Source organism: Oncorhynchus clarkii, chromosome 23 (assembly GCF_045791955.1).
Source record: "Oncorhynchus clarkii lewisi isolate Uvic-CL-2024 chromosome 23, UVic_Ocla_1.0, whole genome shotgun sequence".
Classification (NCBI taxonomy): Eukaryota; Metazoa; Chordata; class Actinopteri; order Salmoniformes; family Salmonidae; genus Oncorhynchus; species Oncorhynchus clarkii.
The window spans coordinates 54,757,265-54,774,741 of NC_092169.1; the positions used below are offsets into that span (position 1 = coordinate 54,757,265).

General features: G+C 44.9%; 1 protein-coding gene across 3 annotated transcripts in view; it reads left to right on the forward strand.

The window, feature by feature from the left end:
• Window positions 1-17,477, forward strand: part of LOC139381850 (phosphatase domain containing paladin 1a) — a 149,391-nt gene that overhangs the window by 42,279 nt on the left and 89,635 nt on the right. For all 3 annotated transcript variants that reach the window (XR_011628584.1, XM_071125665.1, XM_071125664.1), the window contains exons 2-6: window positions 4,982-5,215; window positions 5,555-5,657; window positions 9,590-9,769; window positions 11,486-11,650; window positions 16,547-16,707. Coding sequence is in view for 2 of the 3 variants with exons in the window: in XM_071125665.1 (XP_070981766.1) it covers window positions 4,995-5,215; window positions 5,555-5,657; window positions 9,590-9,769; window positions 11,486-11,650; window positions 16,547-16,707 (830 nt within the window). In the remaining variant the exon portion in view is untranslated. The remainder of the gene's footprint in view (window positions 1-4,981; window positions 5,216-5,554; window positions 5,658-9,589; window positions 9,770-11,485; window positions 11,651-16,546; window positions 16,708-17,477) is intronic.

A 17,477-nucleotide genomic window follows, 5' to 3' on the forward strand; every position in this document is an offset into this window, starting at 1 on the left:
CACTGCTTCCAGCCCCAGGTTGAGATTTGGAGGGCTGGTCTTTATGTTAGATCTTTTATCCAATCATATTCAGCCATCATGTGTTGCCAGGTGTCTAAAATCTGCCCTCAGGCCTTCAGAATCAACAGTGCGGGCGCTTGTAGCTTAAAGTGAATGGAAATTAATTGTGTCAACCAATCAGCTTTAGAGTTGGCTATTGTACGCCTGCTGGCTGGCTCCAGTGTTACACAGCTAGCAGGCGTAGTGCGTGCACATCTTTTGATTGGATAACCAATATTGAGAGGCAAGTCCTATGGGCAGGTCTATGCAGAACCTCAGAACTAGGAACCTGAATTTGATAAACAAATTAATTTGCGTACTACTAAGCTGTTTTTTCAACCCACAATGGAGGAAGGAGGAGAAGATATCGATTTGGTCGAGGATATAATTATAACGCCATTCTCAAGACGAACTTTTCAAGAAAAGTTAGACATTGTCAGGAGAGGTCGCCCGACGCCGACGCTACAAAGCCTGCCACAGGCGGGAAAGGGGTTCGTTCGCCACTTTCAAAGTTCCAACTATGAGCACTATCAATGGCTCACAGGCTCAGAGAAGCACTGCAAACTGTACTGCTGGGAATGCTTATTATTACAATTGAGCGAGAGAGGCGCAGGTTCAGTCAAATCTACGATGACACAGAGCGCATCCCAAGTTCACCCAGCGCACGCAGAGGCCCAGCACAAGGAGACCCTCGCACATACTACCAACAACTCCACAGCAATATTCTGGACAACATTCTTTGCCAGATACGAAACAGGTTTCAAGACCACGAAAAATGTATGTTTCTCTCCCTCCTGGACCCCCAGCACTTTCAGACCTACCGGAAAAAATTCCCACAAACAGCCTTCTGCAGCTTAACAGAGAGTCACGGAACACTGTTCGACCTATCCAAGCTAAAAACAGAACTGACTGTAATGTATGCTATGACTGATTTTGAAGGGAAAAGTCCCTCTGATCTCCTTGATTTCCTTAAGCAGAAAAATGTGAATGAGGACATGGGGCAACTTTACACATTGGCATGTGTGACAGTGACCATCCCCGTGTCCACGGCTTCTGTCGAGCGGTCATTCTCGGCCTTACAGCGAATCAAAACGTATTCCAGAAATGCTACTGGACAGACTCGGCTTTCAGCATTAGCCTCCATGTCGATAGAAAAGGACTTATTGGTGGAACTAAAACGCACAGATGGACTGTACAACAGAGTCATTGAAGTCTTCTTGAGGAAAGAAAGGAGGATGGATTTTGTGTTAAATGTATTAAATGTCTATGTATGTTTCGCATTTTATTTTGTTAATATTAAATAGCCTATATATTAACAAAAATAAAATGGCAAATAGCCTATGTTGCAAATTATTTGTTTTCTTTCTTTTATTTTCAGTGAATAGTTGTGTGTCTTTATCATCACGGTGAAACTGCTTTGGGTGCGACACGACGCCTGGTTAAACTGCGTTTCTGTCTAAATGTATGTATGTAAATGTGTCTAGAGCCGTGGCATCATAATGATGGTAATAAGAGGTGGATTAATTCGGGTGGGACTGTGTAGGACCTCACTGAAGGCCCAGGCCCCAGGCCCACGGCACTGCTATTTAGTCATGTTGTAACCAAGGCAACTGTTTGGAACATTCCGCGTGTGTCTCGAATGGCAGCCTATTCCGTTTAGATGAAAGGGCTCTGGTCAAGATTAGTCACTATGAAGGGAGTTTGGTTCCATTTAGGACGTCGCCTCTGTTTCAGATCATGTCTACCTGAAAGCTTTGCTTTGATTTGACTGTACCTAAGGCTACTGTGGTGTAGGGCTGGGTGGTATAACCGTATTTGACTATATACTGGTATTTATGAACGGACTGGTTTGGGTTTTTACTTTACCTTCCATAACGGTGTTTGAATGTTTGGTTTGTTAAATGTGATACGCCGTTGTGTAACGTCCATTTTTATAGTTTACTCGGCTACTTGAGTCATCCCTCTCTCTCTCTCTGTCTCTCTGTCTCTCTTTCTCTCTCTCTCTCTCTCTCTCTCTCTCTCTCTCTCTCTCTCTCTCTCTCTCTCTCTCTCTCTCTCAATTCAATTCAATTCAAGGGGCTTTATTGGCATGGGAAACATGTGTTAACATTGCCAAAGCAAGTGAGGTAGATAATATACAAAAGTGAAATAAACAATAAAAATGAACAGTAAACATTACACATACATACACATACATTCAAAACACGCCCCTTTCCACACAGACTAAGCCCCGCCCCCTGTCACTCAAGGAGCGCATTTGTTGTTGCTTGACCACGAGACACTTTCATTCAGTCTGCATGGTCAGTGCAGCACATTCAACAATGTTGATGACAACGATGTTGTTTCCACTTTGATCTTAATATAAATTCACAAGCGTTCTATGATTACAATATTAGTTTGTGTTTCTTACATCTGCAAACAGCTAGTTTGTATTTTCTTAGCAAGTTATGCTAAATCGTTTTAGCCACTAATGCTAATCGCTAGTTAGCTGGCTAGCTAACAGTATCTTATAAATCAACGGGGGATATATGAAGCATGAATATGTTGGCTATATGAATAAAGATTTAATGAAGCCAAAGATTATAGGGTCCCCTAGGAAACACTGAACATCACTTTGGTGATTTCCTACCCTGTCACAATAACTCGTCCATGGCATTTTCATTCGTTGTCATGTCAAACAAAACTGTAGTCAAAGTGCCCACTATTATTTATATTCTAACTAGAGGTCGACCGATTTATGATTTTTTAATACCGATTTATTGGAGGACCAAAAAAAACTGATACCGATTAATCGGACAATTTTATTTATTTATTTATTAAAAATAAATTTAAAAAAAAAAAATATATATATATATATATATTTTTTTTTTTACATATATATTTGTAATAATGACAATTACAACAATACTGAATTAAAACTTTTATTTTAACTAAATATAATATATAACATGAGTCTTCAATTTTCCCAGTTAAGAAGCTTTAGATTGTAGTTATTATAGGACTATTTCTCTCTGTACCATTTGTATTTCATAAACCTTTGACTATTGGATGTTCTTATAGGCACTATAGTATTGCCAGCCTGATCTCGGGAGTTGATAGGCTTGAAGTAATAAACAGCGCTGTGGTGCAAGCATTGTGAAGTGCTGCTGGCAAACGCAGGAAAGTGCTGTTTGAATGAATGCTTACGAGCCTGCTGCTGCCTACCACCACTCAGACTGCTCTATCATAGACTTAATTATAATATAATAAACACACAGAAACACGAGACTTTGGTCATTAATAAGCCATCTGCGACATTGTCTATTTTTCTAGCAAGTTTGATCTGAAAATGACATATATTTCTGAAGCCTCTCTCTGGATGCCCCAGGGTGGAAGTGGAAAGGGGAATATCTAGTCAGTTGTACAACTGAATGTATTCAACTGAAATGTGTCATCTGCATTTAACCCTCTGAATCAGAGAGGTGAAGGGGTCTGCCTTAATCAACATCCACGTCTTCACTGCCCAGGGAACAGTGGGTTAACTGCCTTGTTCAGGCGAACAGTGGGTTAACTGCCTTACTCAGCGGAACAGTGGGTTTACTGCCTTGCTCAGGGGAACAGTGGGTTAACTGCCTTACTCAGGGGAACAGTGGGTTAACTGCCTTACTCAGGGGAACAGTGGGTTAACTGCCTTGCTCAGGGGAACAGTGGGTTAACTGCCTTGCTCAGGGGAACAGTGGGTTAACTGCCTTGCTCAGGGGAACAGTGGGTTAACTGCCTTGCTCAGGGGAACAGTGGGTTAACTGCCTTGCTCAGGGGAACAGTGGGTTAACTGCCTTGCTCAGGGGAACAGTGGGTTAACTGCCTTGCTCAGGGGAACAGTGGGTTAACTGCCTTGCTCAGGGGAACAGTGGGTTAACTGCCTTGCTCAGGGGAACAGTGGGTTAACTGCCTTGTTCAGGGGAACAGTGGGTTAACTGCCTTGTTCAGGGGAACAGTGGGTTAACTGCCTTGTTCAGGGGAACAGTGGGTTAACTGCCTTGTTCAGGGGAACAGTGGGGAACCCTATTCCCTATATAGTGCACTACTTTAGACCAGAGCCCTATAGAACCCTATTCCCTATATAGTGCACTACTGTTGACCAGGGCCCTATAGAACCCTATTCCCTATATAGTGCACTACTGTTGACCAGGGCCCATTGTGCTCTGGTCAACAGTAGTGCACTAGGGAAAAGGGGTGCCGTTTGAGATGGGTTTATTCAGAGAGGTGCTGCAGATGGATGCCTGCTCAGATTGTTGTTGAAGGCTGTAGCAGAAGGGCTCGGCATCAGATGAGGCTATAGTTAACATTGAAACACACCTAACCTCAGGATTGATGTAAAGCCTGTTGAAATGTTGAGCGGTACAGATCTAGAATCAGGGTTTACTGCTTGGTATGTTCTGAGAGAGCTGCTGGAAGTACTGTAGGAACATCATCAAGAAAAGCAATGAGAGAAATTGTCTCATTGTTATATTTCACTATTCATACGTTTCCTCTTTCAATCAGCAGGCTACAATTTGAACGTGGTGGTGTTGGAATCAACACAGATTTGTGAAACCTCTATAGTGTGCATGCAAGTGTGCCTCAGTGTGGCCTCGTAGTGTGACTGAGTCCCCACTGCTGTTCCTCTGTTTGACTTCCTGTGTCTGAGTCAAAGTCCTCTCCTCTGTTCCTCTGTTTGACTTCCTGTGTCTTGAGTCAAAGTCCTCTCCTCTGTTCCTCTGTTCCTCTGTTTGACTTCCTGTGTCTGAGTCAAAGTCCTCTCCTCTGTTCCTCTGTTTGACTTCCTGTGTCTGAGTCAAAGTCCTCTCCTCTGTTCCTCTGTTCCTCTGTTTGACTTCCTGTGTCTTGAGTCAAAGTCCTCTCCTCTGTTCTTCTGTTTGACTTCCTGTGTCTGAGTCCACTCTCCTCTTGTCGTCCCCAGCTGCTTGTGGAGTATGGGTACAACTGCCAGCGCAGCGCCACAACCCGTCTCTGTCTCAAGCTCCATATCCTCTGTAGCAGCGCCCCAGCATCCTCCTCCGCGTGAGAGTCTCCATGGCAACGGGGCGGTGAACAGCAGGCAGTCTCTCAGCATGAGCTCTTCCCAGACGGTGAAGATCCACAGCGGCAAGGCCAAGTCTATCATCACCAACAAGGTGGCGCCTGTCGTCATCACGTAAGTCTCATCACGCCTCCAATCATTCAAGTCACGTAGCCACCATCCAAGGGATGTTACCATGAGAATCCCTGAGGCTTTGATCACTAAGGTGTGAATAGATGGGGGAATGGTGAAGTGTGTGGGGACGGGGGATGGGACGAGGGTAGTTGAGTTGTGTGTGTGTGTGCTGTTATCTAATTTGTCTTGTCTTGGGTTCAGAAGATAAGGTCATTTATCTTATCTGACTAATTAAATGTTGGGTCAGTCTCCAGTGGAGACCTCAGTACCACTGAGAGGGATTGAATGCTTTGTTTCACCATGTTGCAGATGACGGCTACGTTATCTTCTGTATTCCAGATATAATTGCAGACAGGAATTTCAGATCCACGATGACCTCTTCAGAACAAACTACAAAGTGGGCCGGATATCAGACTCAATGCCTGAACACTACTTGGTACAGGTAGGAAGAAAACACACCATGTTGTTACCCCTTGTTGCTTCACATTGATGTTGTTAACCCCTTGTTACTTCACATTGATGTTGTTGTTACTTCACATTGATGTTGTTACTTCACATTGATGTTGTTACCCCTTGTTACTTCACATTGATGTTGTTGTTACTTCACATTGATGTTGTTGTTACCCCTTGTTACTTCACATTGATGTTGTTACCCCTTGTTACTTCACATTGATGTTGTTGTTATTTCACATTGATGTTGTTGTTATTTCACATTGATGTTGTTACCCCTTGTTACTTCACATTGATGTTGTTGTTACTTCACATTGATGTTGTTGTTACCCCTTGTTACTTCACATTGATGTTGTTACCCCTTGTTACTTCACATTGATGTTGTTGTTACCCCTTGTTACTTCACATTGTTGTTGTTACCTCTTGTTACTTCACATTGATGTTGTTATTTCACATTGTTGTTGTTACCCCTTGTTACTTCACATTGATGTTGTTACCCCTTGTTACTTCACATTGATGTTGTTACCCCTTGTTACTTCACATTGATGTTGTTACTTCACATTGTTGTTGTTACCCCTTGTTACTTCACATTGATGTTGTTGTTACCCCTTGTTACTTCACATTGATGTTGTTACCCCTTGTTACTTCACATTGATGTTGTTACCCCTTGTTACTTCACATTGATGTTATTGTTACCCCTTGTTACTTCACATTGATGTTGTTGTTACCCCTTGTTACTTCACATTGATGTTGTTACTTCACATTGATGTTGTTACCCCTTGTTACCTCACATTGATGTTGTTGTTACTTCACATTGATGTTGTTGTTACCCCTTGTTACTTCACATTGATGTTGTTACCCCTTGTTACTTCACATTGATGTTGTTGTTACTTCACATTGATGTTGTTGTTACTTCACATTGATGTTGTTGTTACCCCTTGTTACTTCACATTGATGTTGTTACTTCACATTGTTGTTGTTACCCCTTGTTACTTCACATTGATGTTGTTGTTACTTCACATTGTTGTTGTTGTTACCCCTTGTTACTTCACATTGATGTTGTTACTTCACATTGTTGTTGTTACCCCTTGTTACTTCACATTGATGTTGTTACCCCTTGTTACTTCACATTGATGTTGTTGTTACCCCTTGTTACTTCACATTGATGTTGTTGTTACTTCACATTGTTGTTGTTGTTACCCCTTGTTACTTCACATTGATGTTGTTACCCCTTGTTACTTCACATTGATGTTGTTACCCCTTGTTACTTCACATTGATGATGTTACCCCTTGTTACTTCACATTGATGTTGTTACCCCTTGTTACTTCACATTGATGTTGTTACTTCACATTGATGTTGTTACCCCTTGTTACTTCACATTGATGTTGTTACTTCACATTGATGATGTTACCCCTTGTTACTTCACATTGATGTTGTTGTTACCCCTTGTTACTTCACATTGATGTTGTTGTTACTTCACATTTATGTTGTTACTTCACATTGATGTTGTTGTTACTTCACATTGATGTTGTTACCCCTTGTTACTTCACATTGATGTTGTTACCCCTTGTTACTTCACATTGATGTTGTTACCCCTTGTTACTTCACATTGATGTTATTACTTCACATTGATGTTACCCCTTGTTACTTCACATTGTTGTTGTTACTTCACATTGATGTTGTTACCCCTTGTTACTTCACATTGTTGTTGTTACCCCTTGTTACTTCACATTGATGATGTTACCCCTTGTTACTTCACATTGATGTTGTTACCCCTTGTTACTTCACATTGATGATGTTACCCCTTGTTACTTCACATTGATGTTGTTACCCCTTGTTACTTCACATTGATGTTGTTACTTCACATTGATGTTGTTACCCCTTGTTACTTCACATTGATGTTGTTACTTCACATTGATGATGTTACCCCTTGTTACTTCACATTGATGTTGTTACCCCTTGTTACTTTACATTGATGTTGTTACCTCTTGTTACTTCACATTGATGTTGTTGTTACTTCACATTGATGTTGTTGTTACCCCTTGTTACTTCACATTGATGTTGTTACCCCTTGTTACTTCACATTGATGTTGTTACCCCTTGTTACTTCACATTGATGTTGTTACTTCACATTGATGATGTTACCCCTTGTTACTTCACATTGATGTTGTTACTCCTTGTTACTTCACATTGTTGTTGTTACCCCTTGTTACTTCACATTGATGTTGTTACTTCACATTGATGATGTTACCCCTTGTTACTTCACATTGATGTTGTTACCTCTTGTTACTTCACATTGATGTTGTTACTTCACATTGATGTTGTTACCCCTTGTTACTTCACATTGATGTTGTTACCCCTTGTTACTTCACATTGATGTTGTTACTTCACATTGTTGTTGTTACCCCTTGTTACTTCACATTGTTGTTGTTGTTACCCCTTGTTACTTCACATTGATGTTGTTACCCCTTGTTACTTCACATTGTTGTTACCCCTTGTTACTTCACACTGTTGTTGTTACCCCTTGTTACTTCACATTGATGTTGTTGTTACTTCACATTGATGTTGTTGTTACTTCACATTGATGTTGTTACCCCTTGTTACTTGCGTGGCCATTGGTCCTTCTGATCCACCTATCACCTGTCACAGAGCTGTTCAGGCATGCCCAGACCCTTATTGTTACCGGGGAGGTTGTTTACTCACATAGATCACTACGGTTTCACCTGACTGCTTTAAACAAGGATGGACATCTGATAATGAATGACGAGGCTACAGAGATCAGTGTGAAACGAGCAACACTAACGGTTATCCACAAAAGTGGAAGCGGAGGCCCCCTTCAACATACTATTGTTGCTAATTGCTAATGTTGCTCATTTCACACTGATGCTATAAAGACCACCTTGAATAAATGTGTTATGAAGTCCTGGTAGGTATTTATTTATTTATAGGGGACAATGCACATTAGTCAACATCTATATTACAATAATGTAACATCCATGTAAATGGGGTTAGCCGTCAGGTATGTAGTCCCTGGGCAGGTATGTAGTCCCTGGGCAGGTATGTAGTCCCTGGGCAGGTATGTAGTCCCTGGGCAGGTATGTAGTCCCTGGGCAGGTATGTAGTCCCTGGGCAGGTATGTAGTCCCTGGGCAGGTATGTAGGTTCCCTTGAAGTGTTCCCCGTACTGACTCTACTGTACCCCCAGGGCCCGTACTGACTCTACTGTACCCCCAGGGCCAGGGCCCGTACTGACTCTACTGTACCCCCAGGGCCAGGGCCCGTACTGACTCTACTGTACCCCCAGGGCCAGGGCCCGTACTGACTCTACTGTACCCCCAGGGCCCGTACTGACTCTACTGTACCCCCAGGGCCAGGGCCCGTACTGACTCTACTGTACCCCCAGGGCCAGGGCCCGTACTGACTCTACTGTACCCCCAGGGCCAGGGCCCGTACTGACTCTACTGTACCCCCAGGGCCAGGGCCCGTACTGACTCTACTGTACCCCCAGGGCCAGGGCCCGTACTGACTCTACTGTGCCCCCAGGGCCCGTACTGACTCTACTGTACCCCCAGGGCCCGTACTGACTCTACTGTACCCCCAGGGCCAGGGCCCGTACTGACTCTACTGTACCGCCAGGGCCAGAGCCCGTACTGACTCTACTGTGCCCCAAGGGCCCGTACTGACTCTACTGTACCCCCAGGGCCCGTACTGACTCTACAGTACCCCCAGGGCCAGGGCCCGTACTGACTCTACTGTACCCCCAGGGCCCGTACTGACTCTACTGTACCCCCAGGGCCCGTACTGACTCTACAGTACCCCCAGGGCCCGTACTGACTCTACTGTACCCCAACAGCAGCTGTTGATGGAAAAAGGGCGTTTCTAAATGCATGTATTTGATTGAGTGACGGTTCTGTGTGTCTGTAGGGTGAGTTCTTCATGGTCCAGGACGTGTACAGCAAGGCTGACGTCCTCAACACTACAGGCAGCTACGGAGCGCCAAACTACCGCCAGGTGAAAGGAAGCTACCCGCTGTACGGCATGGGCCAGCCCAGCCTGAATGGCTTCAAACAGGTCCTCCAAAGACTACAGAGTCAAGGGCATGAGGTTAGTGTACTGCCCTCGGGGGGGGAACTCTATTTTCTTCATAGTGCACTACTGTTGACCCTTAGGTCTGTGTTTCTCTGTGTCTCTGTGTCTCTCTCTCTCTCTGTCTCTTTGTCTCTGTGTCTGTCTCTCTGTCTCTGTGTCTCTGTCTCTCTCTCTGTCTCTGTGTCTCTGTCTCTCTCTATCTGTCCCTGTCTCTCTCTCTGTGTGTCTCTCTGTCTCTCTCTGTCTCTCTGTCTCTCTCTCTGTCTCTGTGTGTCTCTCTGTCTCTCTCTCTGTCTCTGTCTCTCTCTCTGTCTCTCTCTCTCTCTCTGTGTCTCTCTCTGTGTCTCTCTTGGTCAATGTTTCTCTCTCTCTCTCCCTCTCCCTTTCTGTGTCTCTGTCTCTCTGTCTCGGTCTCTCTGTCTTCCTCTCTCTGCCTCTCTGTGTCTCTGTATCTCTGTCTGTCTCTCAATTTCAATTCAAGGGGCTTTATTGCTATGGGAAACACATGTTAACATTGCCAAGGCAAGTGAAGTAGATAATTAACAGAACTGAAATAAACAATACAAATGAACAGTAAACATTACACTCACAGAAGTTCCAAAAGAATAAAGACATTACAAATGTCATGTGTACAGTGTTGTAACGATGTGCAAATGGTTAAAGTACAAAAGGGAAAATAAGCATAAAAATGGGTTGTATTTACAATGGTGTTTGTTCTTCACTGTTTGGCCTTTTCTCATGGCAACAGGTCACACATCTTGCTGCTGTGATGGCACACTGTGGTATTTAACCCAATAGATAGGGGAGTTTATCAAAATGAGATTTTTTTCTTTGTGTAATCTGAGGGAAATATGTTTCTCTAATATGGTCATACATTTGGCAGGAGGTTAGGAAGTGTAGCTCAGTTTCCACCTCATTTTGTGGGCAGTGAGCACATAGCTTGTCTTCTCTTGAGAGCCAGGTCTGCCTTCGATGGCCTTTCTCAATAGCAAGACTATGCTCACTGAGTCTTCTCTGTCTGTCTGTCTGGCAGGCTGGCTGTCTGTCTGTCTGTCTGTCTGTCTGTCTGTCTGTCTGTCTGTCTGTCTGGCTGGCTGGCTGGCTGGCTGGCTGGCTGGCTTCTCTTCTCTTCTCTTCTCTTCTCTTCTCTTCTCTTCCGCCTGTTGTCTTTGTGTCGTGGATGAATATTTTGAGGGGTTAGGTACTCTGTCCGTGCTTTGGGACAGACAGACGCACTGTGCCACTAAGCACAAACACAAACCCTGGCTGTGTGGCAAATGGCACCCCATTCCCTATATAGTGCGCTACATTTGACCAGGGCCCATAGGGCTCTGTATAGGGAATAGGGTACCATTTGGAAGGTATCCCCATGTGTAATGAAGGAAAATAAAGAATATCTCTCAGGGTCGTGAGTCCAGTATGGAAACTCACTGTAATCCAAATGAAATAAACTTAATTATATAGCCGCGAGTTCATGATCAATTCCTGACTCATGTGGTTCACGTCAAATGACAACGGAATGTTTCCAATTGGGTTTTGGAACAAAACTTCACAGATTCTACAACCAAATAACTGGCCTGTTCACTTGTTATTATTCCTGGGCCCGTATTCAAAACAGTATCTGGGTTTTAGAGGGCTGATCTAGGATCAGGTTTCCCCTGTCTACATCATCTTATTAATTACTGCCTCTTTTTGAATGTAGGCCATATGATTTCTCTCCTCTCTTCCCAGGAGGTGATGTTCTTCTGTGTGCGTGAGGAACCGGTGGTGTTCCTGCACCTGGAGGAGAACTTTGTTCCATACACCCCGCGGAGGAAGGAGAACCTCCATGAGAATCTCCATGGCCTGGACAAGGAGGAGACGGTGGAGACCCTGGAGCTCACCATCAGGAAGGAGGTGACCTGGCCTCCTCCTACTAATAAACCCATACACCTCCTCTTTATCTATCAATATACTGGCCTCCTCCTACTAATAAACCTAGAAACCTCCTCTTTATCTATCAATATACTGGCCTCCTCCTACTAATAAACCTAGAAACCTCCTCTTTATCTTTCAATATACTGGCCTCCTCCTACTAATAAACCTAGAAACCTCCTCTTTATCTATCAATATACTGGCCTCCTCCTACTAATAAACCCATAAACCTCCTCTTTATCTATCAATATACTGGCCTCCTTCTACTAATAAACCCATAAACCTCCTCTTTATCTATCAATATACTGGCCTCCTCCTACTAATAAACCCATAAACCTCCTCTTTATCTATCAATATACTGGCCTCCTCCTACTAATAAACCTAGAAACCTCCTCTTTATCTATCAATATACTGGCCTCCTCCTACTAATAAACCCATAAACCTCCTCTTTATCTATCAATATACTGGCCTCCTTCTACTAATAAACCCAATGTCCCTCTTGATCCAGCAGTAGACAGCTTGTCTACACTACATATTAGAGGTCGACCGATTAATCGGAATGGCCTGAATAGTTAGGGCCGATTTGAAGTTTTCATAACAATCAGAAATCGGTATTTTTGGGCGCCGATTTACAGATTTTTTTATTTTTATTTTATTTTATTATTATTATTTTTATACCTTTTATTTAACTAGGCAAGTCAGTTAAGAACACATTCTTATTTTCAATGAGGGCCTAGGAACAGTGGGTTAACTGGTCTAGGAACAGTGGGTTAACTGGTCTAGGAACAGTGGGGTTAACTGGTCTAGGAACAGTGGGTTAACTGGTCTAGGAACGGTGGGTTAACTGGTCTAGGAACGGTGGGTTAACTGGTCTAGGAACAGTGGGTTAACTGGTCTAGGAACAGTGGGTTAACTGGTCTAGGAACGGTGGGTTAACTGGTCTAGGAACGGTGGGTTAACTGGTCTAGGAACGGTGGGTTAACTGGTCTAGGAACGGTGGGTTAACTGGTCTAGGAACGGTGGGTTAACTGGTCTAGGAACGGTGGGTTAACTGGTCTAGGAACGGTGGGTTAACTGGCCTAGGAACGGTGGGTTAACTGGTCTAGGAACAGTGGGTTAACTGGTCTAAGAACAGTGGGTTAACTGGTCTAAGAACAGTGGGTTAACTGGTCTAGGAACAGTGGGTTAACTGGTCTAGGAACGGTGGGTTAACTGGTCTAGGAACGGTGGGTTAACTGGTCTAGGAACGGTGGGTTAACTGGTCTAGGAACGGTGGGTTAACTGGTCTAGGAACGGTGGGTTAACTGGTCTAGGAACGGTGGGTTAACTGGTCTAGGAACGGTGGGTTAACTGGTCTAGGAACGGTGGGTTAACTGGTCTAGGAACGGTGGGTTAACTGGTCTAGGAACGGTGGGTTAACTGGTCTAGGAACGGTGGGTTAACTGGTCTAGGAACGGTGGGTTAACTGGTCTAGGAACGGTGGGTTAACTGGTCTAGGAACGGTGGGTTAACTGGCCTAGGAACGGTGGGTTAACTGGTCTAGGAACAGTGGGTTAACTGGTCTAGGAACAGTGGGTTAACTGGTCTAGGAACAGTGGGGTTAACTGGTCTAGGAACAGTGGGTTAACTGGTCTAGGAACAGTGGGTTAACTGGTCTAGGAACAGTGGGTTAACTGGTCTAGGAACAGTGGGTTAACTGGTCTAGGAACAGTGGGTTAACTGGTCTAGGAACAGTGGGGTTAACTGGTCTAGGAACAGTGGGGTTAACTGGTCTAGGAACAGTGGGGTTAACTGGTCTAGGAACAGTGGGGTTAACTGGTCTAGGAACAGTGGGTTAACTTGTCTAGGAACAGTGGGTTAACTGGTCTAGGAACGGTGGGTTAACTGGTCTAGGAACGGTGGGTTAACTGGTCTAGGAACAGTGGGTTAACTGGTCTAGGAACAGTGGGTTAACTGGTCTAGGAACAGTGGGGTTAACTGGTCTAGGAACAGTGGGGTTAACTGGTCTAGGAACAGTGGGGTTAACTGGTCTAGGAACAGTGGGGTTAACTGGTCTAGGAACAGTGGGGTTAACTGGTCTAGGAACAGTGGGGTTAACTGGTCTAGGAACAGTGGGGTTAACTGGTCTAGGAACAGTGGGGTTAACTGGTCTAGGAACAGTGGGGTTAACTGGTCTAGGAACAGTGGGGTTAACTGGTCTAGGAACAGTGGGTTAACTGGTCTAGGAACAGTGGGTTAACTGGTCTAGGAACAGTGGGTTAACTGGTCTAGGAACAGTGGGTTAACTGGTCTAGGAACAGTGGGTTAACTTCCTGTTCAGGGGCAGAATGACATTAAACACTTATTTTCCACCATAATATACAAATAAATCCATTAAAAATCCTACAACGTGATTTTCTGGATTTTTTTTCTCATTTTGTCTGTCATAGTTGAAGTGTACCTTTGAAAATTACAGGCCTCTCTCATCTTTTTAAGTGGGAGAACTTGCACAGTTGGTGGCTGACTAAATACTTTTTTTCCCCACTGTATATTGTCGTCAAGGCTTTATATGGTGGAGCGAGAAGGGTGTGTCTGAAAAGTTTTATAGCCCATGACTCTTCACAGGGGCGGGCCACTGATTTGAGCAGAGTCCTAACCTTATGAACATTTTAGAAGCTAAAATCACATTTCATCCCATCACGAATAATTTTATATTCAAACATTTAAATTTAACAACAATTCCATGTGAATTCGATAACTCTGATGTGTAGACTTTCCACTGTAGAGTTTATGTCATCTTATCATTGATGAGAATGTCTCAGATGACAACCGAACTGACATCATATTCATTAAGTACCACCGCATATGTTCAATTGTTCGGATTACCAGAATATAGTTAATTTCCCCCCACCTACTGATGTTCCCAGAATCTCTATGTTAACCAAGGGTTTTTAAATGTAACATCAGTAGGGTAGAGAGAGGAAAAAGGGGGGAAGAGGGATTTATGACTGTCATAAACCTACCCCCAGGCCAACGTCATGACACAGGGTTGGTAGGGACAGGGTTGGTAATGGTTGTGGTGTTAGATGTGTCCTCAGACGTTGTTCTCTGTAGCCCCTGAAGGACTCCTCCAGCAGCCCCGTGTAACACCCACCTGGGTGATGTTTCCTCTGCTGCAGAATCGGGTGCTGAAAGCTCCCCACACATCAGTCCAGAGTACTAGTCATCCTCATTACAAGGCAGACCTCTGCCATCTCAGCAGTGCAGTTCTCTTACGCTTTGAGTGGTGAAACGACAAGCTGTCTCAAGAATGCATCTTTTAAATGCAAACATTCAGCTGACTAGCTAGCACATCGAGATACCATCATTTCTGCAGGTCTGATACTCAAGACAAGTAGATATATTGGATCAAAATGATATTAGTTAAAGAAATAAAAATCATTACAACGAACAAACAAAGCAGGTCAAATCGTCTGCAGTGTTTCCTAACGTCAGTAATAAGACTCTGATGCTCTCTGGTTTCTCTAGCTCCACTCTGATGCTCTCTGGTTTCTCTAGCTCCACTCTGATGCTCTCTGGTTTCTCCAGCTCCACTCTGATGCTCTCTGGTTTCTCCAGCTCCACTCTGATGCTCTCTGGTTTCTCCAGCTCCACTCTGATGCTCTCTGGTTTCTCTCCAGCTCCACTCTGATGCTCTCTGGTTTCTCTAGCTCCACTCTGATGCTCTCTGGTTTATCTCTAGCTCCACTCTGATGCTCTCTGGTTTCTCTCTAGCTCCACTCTGATGCTCTCTGGTTTCTCTCTAGCTCCACTCTGATGCTCTCTGGTTTCTCTCTAGCTCCACTCTGATGCTCTCTGGTTTCTCCAGCTCCACTCTGATGCTCTCTGGTTTCTCTCCAGCTCCACTCTGATGCTCTCTGGTTTCTCTCCAGCTCCACTCTGATGCTCTCTGGTCTCTCCAGCTCCACTCTGATGCTCTCTGGTTTCTCCAGCTCCACTCTGATGCTCTCTGGTTTCTCCAGCTCCACTCTGATGCTCTCTGGTTTCTCTAGCTCCACTCTGATGCTCTCTGGTTTCTCTAGCTCCACTCTGATGCTCTCCGGTTTCTCTAGCTCCAGTCTGATGCTCTCTGGTTTCTCCAGCTCCACTCTGATGCTCTCCGGTTCTCTAGCTCCACTCTGATGCTCTCCGGTTTCTCTAGCTCCACTCTGATGCTCTCTGGTTTCTCTAGCTCCACTCTGATGCTCTCTGGTTTCTCCAGCTCCACTCTGATGCTCTCTGGTTTCTCTAGCTCCACTCTGATGCTCTCTGGTTTCTCTAACTCCACTCTGATGCTCTCTGGTTTCTCTAACTCCACTCTGATGCTCTCTGGTTTCTCTCTAGCTCCACTCTGATGCTCTCTGGTTTCTCTCCAGCTCCACTCTGATGCTCTCTGGTTTCTCTAGCTCCACTCTGATGCTCTCTGGTTTCTCTCTAGCTCCACTCTGATGCTCTCTGGTTTCTCCAGCTCCACTCTGATGCTCTCTGGTTTCTCTAGCTCCACTCTGATGCTCTCTGGTTTCTCTAGCTCCACTCTGATGCTCTCCGGTTTCTCTAGCTCCACTCTGATGCTCTCTGGTTTCTCTAGCTCCACTCTGATGCTCTCTGGTTTCTCCAGCTCCACTCTGATGCTCTCTGGTTTCTCTAACTCCACTCTGATGCTCTCTGGTTTCTCTAGCTCCACTCTGATGCTCTCTGGTTTCTCTAACTCCACTCTGATGCTCTCTGGTTTCTCTAACTCCACTCTGATGCTCTCTGGTTTCTCTAGCTCCACTCTGATGCTCTCTGGTTTCTCTAACTCCACTCTGATGCTCTCTGGTCTCTCCAGCTCCACTCTGATGCTCTCTGGTTTCTCTCCAGCTCCACGACTTTGCCAAGTTGAACGACAACGCGTTCTACGTGTATAACGATATCGAGCACTTCAAGGGCGAGCCTCAGAGGAGGACCATCACCTGTGAGGAGGACATCCAGGTCACAGAGGAGGTCTACAGGAGACCTCTGTTCACCATGCCTCTCTACAGGTTCATAGTCACTTCCTCTTTTTCACTCCTTCTTTATTCAATATTTGAATGTGTGATTAGTTTATTTTCTTTTTTTCTTATTGACACAATGCAACATGCTGTCTGCCCTCTCTCTCTCTGCCCTCTCTCTCTCTGCTCTCTCGCTCTGCTCTTTCTATCTGCCTGCCCTCTCTCTCTCTGCCCTCTCTCTCTCTGCCCTCTCTCTCTCTGCTCTCTCTGCCCTCTCTCTGCTCTCTCTCTCTGCCCTCTCTATCTCTGCCCTCTCTCTCTGCCCTCTCTCTCAGCTCTCTCTGCCCTCTCGCTCTGCCCTCTCTCTCTCTGCCCTCTCTCTCTGCCCTCTCTCTCTGCTCTCTCTCTCTGCCCTCTCTCTCTGCCCTCTCTCTCTCTGCCCTCTCTCTCTCTGCTCTCTCTCTCTGCCCTCTCTCTCAGCTCTCTCTGCCCTCTCTCTCTCTGCCCTTTCTCTCTGCCCTCTCTCTCTGCGCTCTCTCTCTCTGCGCTCTCTCTCTCTGCGCTCTCTCTCTGCCCTCTCTCTGCGCTCTCTCTCTGCCCTCTCTCTGCCCTCTCTCTCTCTGCCCTTTCTCTCTGCCCTCTCTCTTTCTGCCCTCTCTCTCTGCCCCCTCTGCATTCCGGAGAGGCGAGGGAGGAGAGATATCGGTTGCGTCCCAAATGTCACCCCATTTGATTAATCTAATGCACTACTTTGTCCAGGGCCCTATGGGGAATAGAGTGCCACTTGGGAAGGCCTCCTTTAGCATCCTGTCAGTAATCAG